At 38.6% G+C, this 13,078-nt stretch overlaps 1 protein-coding gene across 1 annotated transcript; it reads left to right on the forward strand.

The window, feature by feature from the left end:
• Positions 1-1,703: 1,703 nt before the first annotated feature.
• On the forward strand, positions 1,704-12,655 carry LOC109111220 (RNA-binding protein 24-like). Its single transcript, XM_042744722.1, has 4 exons — positions 1,704-2,136; positions 3,190-3,313; positions 3,788-3,842; positions 10,044-12,655. The coding sequence occupies exons 1-4, from the start codon at positions 1,969-1,971 to the stop codon at positions 10,384-10,386; spliced, it is 690 nt and encodes a 229-aa protein (XP_042600656.1). The 5' UTR covers positions 1,704-1,968; the 3' UTR covers positions 10,387-12,655.
• The last annotated feature ends 423 nt before the right edge of the window (positions 12,656-13,078 follow it).

Genomic DNA, 13,078 nt, shown 5'->3' on the forward strand with positions numbered 1-13,078 from the left:
AAGGCTGTTTAATAATTTACCTGGTGATATATCACGTTCCTCCCAATTATATGGAGACCTAGAAAATCGGCTGTTCTTTTTGTCCTGAAGGAGATCGAGATGGTCTGACATTAGCAGTTGTAATTGTTGTAAAGATGTGCCTTTCACATAGGCTATGTCAAAGAAACATTAGAATGCTATACTATACTTTTAATGAATTATTAACTGATTTAATTTGATGTTGCAATAAATAGGAGTGGTGTCCTGAAGTATGAAGTAGAGACTTGTGCATATTTCAACAAATTCATGTTACAAAAAAGCTAAAAAGTTATTAAAGATATTAAAAATATAACAAAATACAATATTAAATTTTTTATATTTAAAAAAAAATGGTAATCAAAAGTGCACAAAAAAGTGTGAAGCGAAATGAAAGGTGTTGACAACACAAAATGAGTGCATTTATGCTGCAAATACTCATTGAGGGACGCAGAAAACATGCCCAGACGCTCGCTCTGTTTTTAGTTTCAATGAAACAGCATTTGAAACGCGTCCATTCTCTAGCACATCTGTGTGTATGATTCTCACCTGAAGAACTCTTTTACCTCTCTTACCCACCACCTGCCAAGATCAGCCTGATAAGATATGCTGGGTTTACTTCTGTGCTTATCTACAGATAGCCATGTCTATTATTAGTGACCAAGTGTGAAAGGTGTGTGTTGGAAACGTTTTGTTTTTGTTAGCAACATTTTAAATACTTTGCTCTAAATTGATGAAATCGCATTAAATTCCATGGACAATACTGATTTTTTGATTCAGCAATATTCTCTATTTGCCATTTTGACATAAAAAGCTATATGTTAGCATGTTAAAATGCTATATTCATATCAAGTGGGTGCTGGGTTAGTGTACATTATAAATACATTTATATATTTTACATATACACAACATATATATATATATATATATATATATATATATATATATACACATACATGTATACTGTGTATATTCAGAATAAAAAAAATGACAAATGGTTTCATTTAAAAAAATAATAATAATTAAGTCATTCTTTTGTTATTTTCTTATGCACTGGGTCATGTGGAGTGGAGTGTTAACCCAATTTGTGTCAGCCATTACAGCCATTGCCTTTTTGAATTTAGCAATTAAGTTTAGGCTATTTGTAACAGATCTGGCGCTGTCATGCTTAGTTTTTGCCTGAAGCCATATTTTTGTTAGAGATCTCAAAACTTCCAATGTTTCCTGCTGGGGAAAAACAGCTTAAACAAGCATGTTTGCTTGTCTTCCAGTCTGGTCTGTAGGCTGGTTTCACTGGGTTTTCAGACAGTATTCAGGTGCTCTTATAAAGTTTTAAGGCATTTTTCAGCTGGTTTGGTTGGGAGAACAACTTGCTGACAAGTTTGGCAAGGCTGGGAGACCCGTTTAAACCTAAAACCATATGGTTGGTTTAATTTAGTTTTTAAAGCAAGGTTACTGTTAGAAAAGCGTGGCGTTTGGAGTATTTTTCCTGTCACACACAAATTTACATGCGTTTACTGAAACAACAACTGTATGAAATGTCTACAGTTCTTGAACAAAGGCACACAGATGCCCGTTGTGCGCAGTCCAGCTGTTGTTCAAGCGCGTGTAGTGGGCGTGGGGTCAAGCGTGCTCGTACCTCCCTCAAAATGATCTGGGTGTGGTTAAACCGGGTGCTTTTAGGAATGGGTCACACGCACTTTTTAGAAGTCACGTCAGTTTGGAAGAGGAGTTCGACTCACCTGATGATCCTTGGCTCAATCCGCTCCACATTAACCTACCTCTGACATTAAACCTATCTGCGCGCGTGCGTTTTATATTTCTCAGCAATCGCTTTTTGTAACTTCTAGTGAATATTTTAACGGAATATTAAAGGAGTGGTACGGTCATTATCAGTCCTAAATTGCACTACCGTCTTTCCCTTTTTTTATTTTTGCACGAGCATTTGTAAGGATGCATACCACCCAAAAGGACACCACTTATACCAAGATATTTGTCGGTGGTCTTCCGTATCATACGACGGATTCCAGTCTGAGGAAATATTTTGAAGTGTTTGGCGAAATAGAAGAAGCTGTGGTAATTACCGACAGACAGACTGGAAAGTCCAGGGGTTATGGATTTGTAAGTATTCCCACCATGACTTTCAAACGTAAACTTTGCATGAAAACACATTTAAATGGCAAATCACTAACGTTAGTTGTTTTATAACCAAACGCATTGAGTTTGTGCGGAACGCGCGTGCTTGCGCAAATACTTTTATTTCTTTAGTAAGTGGCCGCTAAATGTTTTAAACTTTTACAATTATTTCATTCTACCTGCATGCATTTATTTTACAGACTGATATTGAAACCTGTGTTGTAAAAGGGACAGTTCACCCCACTCATTTACTTACACTCATGTTGTTGTGGCGAACACGAAACTTGAATAACCTTGTCCACATTCACGTGCATTTTGTTAAAAAAAAAAAAAAAAAAAAAAGATATAAAGAAAGTGAATTGTGAGTCAGACTGTCATTTTCCCTAAAATCTCCTTTTTATCCTGAGAAAGTCATACAAGTTGAATGAACGGCGGCGGCCCCTTTAAATCTTAATATACGAAGTATAAATTCAAGCTGCATGTTAATAGTCAGAATATTAATCATTCCTGACCGAACAAATTGCACAACTGAAGTCTAAAACAGGCCCTTGTTGGCTCAGCTGTCGAGTTTGACTAGAAGCACCCTGATAAGAGTTCCTCAGCGACTGAGTAAACAAGCCAACTTGTAATGTTTTGACAATCCACACAGCAGAAGTAAAGGGACCCTAGTGGATTTCACAATAAACCTGCTGCCTGCTTCACAAGGATATCCAAAACAAGGCATAGAAAGCCTTGAGTGACCTGTCTTTAATGATTTTGTTAGCCAGACATCTTAAAAATTAAATAAACACCAAATAACACACACCATCTTGTGTTTAAAGCCTCATTTGGGGCAGAGGTCACAAGGGTTTATTTAAACGAATTATGTGAAGTCTGCAATGATTTTCTCTGGCTATTCATTACCAAATAGGGCCATGGAAGCTTGTTTTTGTATTTATGTTACCATAATTAGCACACCCTTTATTTTATAGATCATTTGTTGCTTTAATGTGTATCTCTCATGCACCACACTTCTCTGTTTGTTCTGTTTCAAACTAGGTGACTATGGCAGACCGCTCCGCTGCAGACAGAGCCTGTAAAGACCCCAACCCCATCATCGACGGCAGGAAAGCCAACGTTAACCTGGCTTATCTCGGAGCCAAGCCACGGGTGATGCAGCCAGGTGAGGCTTCTATGTGTTGCTATGAACAGCAAAGACATACAGATAATATTCATGAGAAGAAGCCATTGGTTACTAGCTGCATCGCTCTTTTATTGACACAATGACTCCCAGTAAACCCTACAAGGTTTGACCGACAAAGCGCAGATACAGTACATTTATGTCTCAACAAAAGCTTAGGCATTTTTCAGTTCTGTAGTTTCTTTGTTTATACATGCGCTGATGTTCACCTTAGGTTTTCAGGTCTTAATGGTAAACACTGAGTGTAAAGTAGATTAGAGATGTAATGATGTAATTAACTGTAAGCTATTGTACTTCAAGTATACAGTCCTGCTGACTTGACAAACTTCGACAAAACGGTAGTTCCACCAATGTTTAACTTCATCTACAGACATCTTTAGCAGCTTAGGTTGGGATTGTAACATATAGGAATTTTGCAAAAAATGTTAATTTGGTATTTAATTCTTTTGCGTGCAGGTTTTACCTTCGGTGTCCCTCAGATTCACCCAGCTTTCATCCAAAGACCATATGGGTGAGTTACAGCAAAAATGTATTATGTATGTGTTCAGAGGTAGTTTTAAACATCAAACCAGTTTTAGGACCAGATTATGAACTCACAGAGGCATCATGAACAAATGTATTTTTATAAATTGATAATAGGGAAGACATGACGTTCAATGCTTATTCATAATTACTGAAGCTTATTTAATACTTTGATTGATGTTGAGTGTGTGTGTGAGTGTGTGTGTGTATGTGAGTAAGAAGATCTTTTACTCTGGACACTATAGCCTGACTCAATGTTGTCTATCTTTCTCTGGTCCGACAGGCTCGATTTGGGTTAAGATAACTGGTGGTTTGAGGAATAGCTCTGAGAGCTTTGTGCAGATCTGTAGCTACAGTACCTGTAGACTCAAACACACACAAACAAGCTTGAAAATGGTGATTACAGATGCATGTATGTTGGTTTTATTTTGGTTTGGACTTTCACTTTTAATAGTACATAGAGCTGTGTGTGCCTTTTTACCGTTATGAAGTGGTGTTGATAGCTTAACTGTGTGCTTTTTTTAATTTAATGGAAAAAAGGCTGGTTTTGGGCTGCTGAATTTCCGTGTTGTGGAGAAGTGATAACTTTGCCATGGAGCAAAGTGTGATTTTTACTTTGCTTTCTTTTTTTTCTTCACGTTTTTATTGCTGGAGCTTATGTTTTTGCTCATTTATTTTTTTATTTTTAATTTCTATTCACTTTTTTTGTGTTTTCTGGTGTCTTGTTTATTGGAGTGAGTGCCATTTTGTTTTGTGTGCCGTAGTTGATCCCTCTTCACGCCAACCCACCAGCCCGACTACAAACGTGCACGTTGCGGTTTTATTTTGCTCACTGATTGGGAGTCCTGTCACACTCACAACAAAGACTGACACATGCTCACCCTTTACTGTTCTCTCCCATCTCCATTGTGTCAATTCATTTCTCCTCCTTTTCCAGCTCTTGCTCTATCTCTGTGTCTCTCCTCTGTCGTCTCTTTACTCTAGCCCTATAAGGCATCCTGCAGTGGATCCAGAGCCTCTAGAGTCCTGCCGTTTCTCTTTCAGTGATGATCTCCTTGTAAATTCCTTGTTGACCATTTCTGTAGGAAAACAAAACCAACCAGAAAATTTAAAGGGGTAGCTTACCCAAACAAGAAATTTAAAATATACTAATTTACTCAGCCACTTATTGTTCCTGTATATTTTTTCATCAGCAAAATGCAAAAAGAGATGGAAAACGGCATGTCTGAGATGTTCTTTTCCACACAGCAAAAGTGGATCATTTTTATGTTGCTAAGCTCCAAAAAGAACAAAAAAAGTGCTATAAAAGCATCACAATGATTACGCTATATTCCAAGTCTTTTGAAGCCATATGATGGCTTTGTGTGATGAAAAGACAGACATTTAAGTAGCTATTTGCTGAAAATGAACTGCAAAACTAGCGTATTTAAGCATTGACACCAAATACAATGGGATCTTTTGTGTCTTTTCAGTGTATAACTTAAATTCTGGTCTGTTTCTCACACAGAATTATTGAATAGGTTCTGAAGATTTGAAGTATTGAGTACAAATCAGTTTTGTCATTTTTATAGTGCTTCTTTTGCCATTAAAAAATCTCCATGTATATTTACTATATGGAAATGAAGAGCTCGGATCTCACGTCTTATTTTATGTCTCAGGAAAGAAAATACAGGTATGGAATGGCATGAGGGTGAGTAAATGATGATAGATTTTTTTAATTTATCGGTTTATTACTTTTTTTTTTTTTAACGGTCCTGACTGCTCGTGTAAGTTTGCTGTTCAGAAGTTTGAGGTTGGTCATTTTTTAATGTTTTGATTGAGGTCTCTTAAGGTCACCAAGGCTGCATTTATTTAACCATATTTCATAATGTTACTGTATTTATTATTTTACACAAACTTTTTTTTATTATATTTTATTTTATTTAATTATTAGAATTTTAAGCACTCCACTCTTCAGAGTCACACAATCTTTCAGAAATCATTCTAATATGCTGATTAGCTGCTCAGGAAACATTTCTTATTATTATTAATGTTGAAAATAGTTGTGCTGCTTAGTATTTTTGTAAAAAACCTGATGTATATGTTTTTAGGATTCTTTGAGTAGAAAGTAAAAAAAAAAAAAAACATTTGAAATCAAAATCTTTTGCGACATTTTAGAGTATTTACTCACTTTTGATTTTTTTTTTTTTTTTTGCATTTAATGCATACCTGCTGAAAAAAGTATTAATTTCTTATTAATTTATTCATTTTACTGACCCTTAACTTTTGAACAGTAGTTTATATCATGCCAAAGACAGAAAGACAAAGAAACAACAGTTTAGAGGCAACTTGACAATTTAGTGTAAGATCAGCAGGCATATTAAAAATCTGGCAGGCGTTCGGTGTCATCATTTAATCTGTGGAGGATTCCACAGCGTGTGCGTATGTGTGTGGGTGAGTGTGTGTCTGTTTGTGACATGCATGCATGTGTTTGCAGTGTTGTGAGCCCTCTGCTGTGACAAACAAATGTCTGGATGCCACAGCCCCCTGCGCGAGCCTTCGTCACATGGCCCCGTGCGACGTTAAGGAAAACAAGCTTCACCATTGTTCTGCACAAAGGCTGTAGTGCTGACACTGCAGTCGCATGAAGCTTTCTCTCACTCTTTAACACTCTGTCTTTCTTTTTCTCCCTCTATCTATCTCTCTGGCTCCGGTCACTGTCACAAACTCATTCTCGGCTTGGGGGGTTGGGCCGCTCCTGACATTTAGCTTGGAGATAAACTCAACAAGGCCCAACATGTGCCACATTGCCGCTGAGATGGCACCTCTCGTCTAGCACCAGTGCATTTTTTGACAGTGTTGTCAGGAAGCTGCGTGTCAAATGAACAGTGGCATCATTCTTTAACCTTGAAGCGGTTGGAAAAGGTTGCTCAGGGGCCAAACCCAGCCAAACGGTGTTGGTAGTCAAATTGGAACTGTAATATGGGTCAGGTTTGAAATTTGCAAAGTCATGCCTGTTCTGCAACTTTCTTTGTAGAGTTTCTCATTAGCTCAGCGTTAACAGGCCATTATCACACATAGTGTGTAAAAACAGCCTAACCAGATCATGCAGGTGAATTTGAAGTCTAGTTCTCTTCTCCCTGATCTTAGCTGCACAGCTGAGATCTTCACAGATGACAACAGGTGTCTTCTGTGAAACTCAAGTCTGAAGTTGACCTTTATTTAGACACAAACTTCAAGGTTCCTGGCCTGCAGTGCTCTAGATGGGTACATTTATGTGCACTGTTGAGCAGCACAGTAACAGCAGTTATTTTAATCTCTATTTTAAAGAATCTGATAGATAGTTTTCAGTGGGAGTAGGTTATTTGTATAAATCATTGATTATTTGGGCTCATAGACATGTGACAAAAAAGGCTGATAAGATGCGTAGATTTTCCTAAGGGCTCAAAAGACAAACAGATAAAAATGTAGAAGGTAAAATCTTCTTGCATTTAGAAAACGGCACTCTAGTTTGGAATGAAAGAGGAAGCAGAAAATAGCGTTCAGCCCTCTCTGTCACTCAAACTAAAAGAGCTGCACTGACTGTGGTCTTGAGTCAGCTGCATTTTATTTAACTCAAAATGGTTGCGCAAGGTTTCTGTGTAACTTGGTACTGCTTTTAGACAGCGTGTTTGGTAGTATGAATCCCAATGTACTAACAACTAACAGAACAACGCCAACCTAATATTAGACCATGTTGTGATAGACATGCCCTGAGCAAGAGTATTACATTCAGAGATGTGCTTAGCTACATCCATTAAGTGCTAGAAGGTTTACTGCATTTATTTGTTTGCTATAAGGTTACTGCTTAAGCTATTCTTTATACAATCTAGAGTCAAAAACATCTCGGTGACCAGCCACAGTACTTTAGCAAACTGCATAGCAATGCCCTAACAACTACCCATTGTGACTTTTGCATGGGCAAACTCAATATTTTGTTGACATATTTTGGTGCAATCTTAAGATCATAATATCCAGGGCAAATATTGTCCCTTAATTGATCATTTTTAAGTTGCTTACCAATAATTTGTTCTTTTAAAGTTCTCACATATGTAAATCACAAAATGAATGTCTGTGAGATGTCTGTTCACAATATGAACCTCATTTTAAATGAGTGAAGCATTTCATTTAAATGAGTGAATAGTCACCTGTGTGTGGTGATGTTTTTGTTGTGGTGCCTGTGCAGGTTGAATGTGAACTTCTCAATGTTTGAAGCTGAGTGTATTTTCACTGTGTTTGACTCTTTTTGGTAGTCTATATTAACACAATCCCTGCTGTCACCTCAGGCTGGCAAGGCATCTATGAAAGATTTCATAGGAGCATCTTTGCCCTTTGACCTGAGTGCGAAAAAGGAAGGTTTTGTTTCATTCCTCTCATTTATGGCATTATGTGAGTGGTTGTGTGTTTTGAGTTGAAGTTGGTAATAAATACTGTTGCCCCCTTTTTTTTCTTGACGTCTGTGGTATGCTTATTTTCTTTCATTTGGGGCAGAGGTTTTGGAGTTTGATTTTGGGGGTGGTCAGGGGTTGAGGTTTGATTGTTATAATGGTGTGCTACAAATAGGGTTGCCATGATAGAACCATTCTCTCACGTTTTCAAACCATCTTAACGAACTCAAATTCTAGTCATAAACACCATCTTATCTAATAAAACTCATTGTGGAAATTCCTATTCTATTTGTGCAGGTCAGAGTAGATGTTGCTTCCGAACAGCCATGGCTCCCTGTTTCGTTAAAGACAAATTTCATTATAAACTAATTAAATTTTTAATGAGAATCTCCAACCCTAAATTCTCACAGATATCACTGTCTTTTACAATATAGTTGTATTGCCTTATTAAATCATATTTAGTGCGTCAGGCATTTCAATGCATTCTGTCATCCCTGAACTAATTTTAGAAGTTCTCACCCGTAAATGTGAGAAGCGCTCTGAAAGTGCAACGGGGTACGTAATGAAAGACAGAATGGGCTCATTGTTCCTGATTGCTTATTTAATCAAATCTCCCCTCTGTGTGTGCTGTCCAGCCTGAGGCTCATTGTCTAAGTGCGGAGGGGGAAACAGCCAGCAACGTCCCTTTTTGAAAACTGTCCAGCTGTCAAAGTAGCCCTGACATATTCACAATGCTCCCCTCATCTCCTTTTCGCCTCTCCTGGGTCCTGCCTTCTCCCATTTCATAGGATGGACACAGGGGTGTTGAATGCATGTGACTTTTAACACCAATGATTCACACAGATGATCTGTTAACTTACCATTTTAAGTATTAAAAGGATGTTGAATTATTTTCTCCGGTCCCAAGTTAGAGTACAGACAACTTTAAGACAATTGTATGTTGTAAAGTGTAAACAGTGAGGGGCTATCAAAACATTGCTCTCTTTGTTTGAGAATCCCGACCAGCCTCACATAGCAACAGTGGCTCAACCAGTGACATGAGTTTGGGGGCGGGACATCTGACCAATGGGCCACTATACGTAAGCCGTCCGCCTTATTGGAATGGTCAAAGAACACTTGAGAGCAAGTTGCCTGTGTGTCTGCAACTGTAGTTATACACATATGAGTATCTATATCTGCAATAGACTTCAGCAGATGATTTTGCTAAACTACAATACAAGACGAAGCTGTTAGCTAACAAAACATTAGTTTAAAAACCTGTATTATTGAGTTAATAGATATTAAAAACACAAACCAACACATTGAAAAAAATTTTATTCAATTTCTTCAGGAATTTAAATTTCAGTGGTTTCCAACCAGAGGCTACGCAATGTTAGAGGGTGATTTATTTGTTATTTTTATGTAAAAAAAAAAATATATATACATTTTCACCCTTAAATGTAAACACTAGCTTAGATTGCTCTGTTTGTTTGAGCATCTTGATAAGCCCAACATGGCATTGGGGGGGTGGGGCATCCGCTTGTTTAACCGATGACACATGGGTGAATTTGGAAAAAACCTGTCTGATGACAGTAATTATTTGGTACCACTAATGGCACGGAAATTACAATTGTACAGAGAGATGTCTATTTTGGCAACCTTATATCTCTAATAATCACTAGCAGGCATTTCCTTGGTGTTACTGAATTGTGGAAATGGGGTGCTTGGCCGCGCTGTGGTTGTGGTTCTGTATTTGATGTGTCCATAATGCATTGCTAACATGCTGTCGTGTTTGTCTCTCACAGGATCCCCACTCACTACGTGTACCCACAGGCCTTCATGCAGCCCAGTATGGTCATCCCTCACATCCAGCCAGCGGCGGCCTCCGCCACCGCGTCCTCACCTTACATCGACTACACCGGTGCAGCCTACGCACAGTACGCCAGTGCCGCAACCGCTGCAGCCGCTGCAGCCTACGAGCAGTACCCATACGCTGCCTCTCCCGCTGCAACCGCCTACGTAGCTAATGCCGGCTATGGCTACGCCATGCAGCAGCCACTGGCCACCGCCGCGCCGGGGTCTGCAGCCGCAGCTGCGGCCTTCGGTCAATACCCGCCCCAGCAGCTGCAAGCGGAACGGATGCAATAGCAACCAAAGAGACGGATGGAAGAAGGGCAGGGAATCGACGCCCAACGACTGCTACTAGATGATGAAGAGGATGGTGACGAAAATAGTTGCTGGTTGTGGGTTGATTGCAAGAGAAGGAAGACGAGGAGCATACAGGAGGGGGATAGTAATTGATAGAGAGATTATTAGTGAGATGGGAACTCCATTGCTTTCCAACTTGCTGTGATAAAAGAAAAAAAAACAGACAAACAAAAAAGATCGCAGAAAAGGACAGAATCTAGCTTTTTACTATTATCATTATCATGTTATCTTTATTACTATAATTAATATTAGAGTAGGATATTTATTGCGAAAGGAGGTTGCAGCGACTAATCACTGTGGTATAGGTGCGTTGTAGACGAAACCTTAAGTCCCGATGCTGTCATTTAATGTAGGCGACCGTTTTTCCGAAGGACAATTGGAAATGTCCCACATTGTTTTGATTCTAGGGCCCCTTGCCTTTATATTTATTCTCATTTTTGAGGGCTCTTTTTGTTTGGTCTTCTCAAGTGCATTTTTTTTTTTTTGATCATCAGGGAAGTGGAGCATTTTTCAGCGAATTAGAAACGACACACTCTGCCAATCAGGGATAGTAGACCTAACTGTGGCGAAATGGAGAAAGATCCAGTGTTAGCATGTTTTATGTGTTGTGAACTACCTTTTTATCTATCTGATGCTGAATGTCCCCCCTTTCTCTGACTCCTGTATTGACCTCCTGACCTATGCAAAGCAAACAGGCTGCCAGGGGACAAACCAAAGTTCAGGAACAGGAGAGATTTTCTTTTGCTCCCCCACAATGGGCATCGAACAATTTGAAGGCACTCTCGAAAAAACAAAAAAGACTGAGACGTATTGTATTATATGCTTACAAAACACTAACATGTACACCGTTACACACAAATTTAAGTATTAATGTCTGTCTGTGGGTGAGGGAGGACGCATAAACACACACACAAAGATAACTACGTAGGGAAAAAAGCACGGGGCATTGCTCAGTACTAGTACTAGAATCAAGGAGCAATTGCTGTGTTGGAAGGAACAGGCACTGACACACACACACACACACACAGTCAGATTGCTCTGGAAAGATCACTGGTGCTCGTTTATTGAGCTGTCACAGTTTCATCCCTGGACCCCGGTCCTGCTCCGGGTCTGTCAACTCTTCTTATCCTCCTAGAGAGGGTCCAGAAGCTTGAGGACAGACCTGTGCATCCTCCCGATATCAGTGACGGATCTTTATCTGGAACACGACGAGGATCCATGATAAGGGGGGAGGGGGGGTCCTGCAAGCTTTTTACCCTATACCAATGAACCGCTATTGGCCTGGTCTTTATATGTTCACTAAGAAATATGTCTGAGCACCAGCACACGTAATAAGGTCTATGTATTTCAATGAGCAACTCTTTACAGAACAGCACTATAGCGAAAGGATCCGAATCCATGCGTACGAGGGTTCTTTGTGTGCCTCACATTTGTAATGCTATTTAAAGACATCTGCTATTTAAGATATTTATTTTGAGTTGACTTATGTTGCGCTCTAAGAACACTGACTTAGAAGCGGTACTGTATGGATATAATGTATTCATCTCATGGCATATTATTATTATTATTATAAGTTATTGAGTAGGCTTAGTTGTAGTATTATTAACATACTCAACCAAAAATGTCGGTGTAGGACTTATTTAAGATACAATTCTGTATGTGCACTGTACAATTCTTTTTTTTTTTTTTCTTTTTTTTTTTTTTTCTTTATACATTTGGAATTTTAGAACATGACATTAAATATCAGCTAGTGTAATGCCTATCATATGACATTTATTTTATTGCAGGCCTGTTGTTTCGGGCATGTTATCTCCATTTGTCATATCCAGAACTGTTTAAAAGACAAAAAAGGACAAAAAAAAAAAGACCTGGCGAAACCTAAGGGACATGCTGCTTCATACACTAGAATGTATTGTCAATGTCGAGGATGGATGCTGTGCTTCTTTTGCTTTAAATATGCATCAGATGGGCTATTTTACACTGTTGAGAATTTTTATACTTGAACTCTTTCTTACAAGGGAAAATATGAAAAAAGAAGAATAACAACACACAAAAAACAAGGACTTTTTTCATTGTCACTGGATTTGGGCATGTAAAGTGTTAATGACTATTTAAATACGAACGTTCTGTAGGTATTTAAGCCTTATTTCAGATTTTCAATACTATTTACTCTAAATGGAAATAAAAGGTTCTATATTTAAACCTCAAATGCTTTGTTCATTGCACATGCCTGATTTTTGTCACTGTTTCCATTGGGAAACAGCTTTTGCATCTGTTGGATGGTGTGCTCATGGTTTGGGGTTGTTATATTGTGTAACGTATTCATTGTATTTCAAAAGCACACATTCTAGGTCATTGCTACATCATTGAGTCTTCCCAGTTCAAACTTATTATATGGTGAATTGCAAAATATTTCAATGGCTTAAAGTGCTCCTGTTTTGTTTCTTATGGTCTTTGTTTAGACAGGCAGTAGCTTTACCGCTGCAGTGACGAAGAACAAGTTGTTGTGTGTTTCTTGTGGATGAAGGTGTCGTGAAAAAGCAGATATTCTCAGCAAGCCAACAGTATAAACACACATGCTAACATTTGTCCTCGCCACACACCGAGATGCTTATTTATGACCTTGTTTATG

Source organism: Cyprinus carpio, chromosome B19, assembly GCF_018340385.1.
Source record: "Cyprinus carpio isolate SPL01 chromosome B19, ASM1834038v1, whole genome shotgun sequence".
In the NCBI taxonomy this organism is placed as follows: Eukaryota; Metazoa; Chordata; class Actinopteri; order Cypriniformes; family Cyprinidae; genus Cyprinus; species Cyprinus carpio.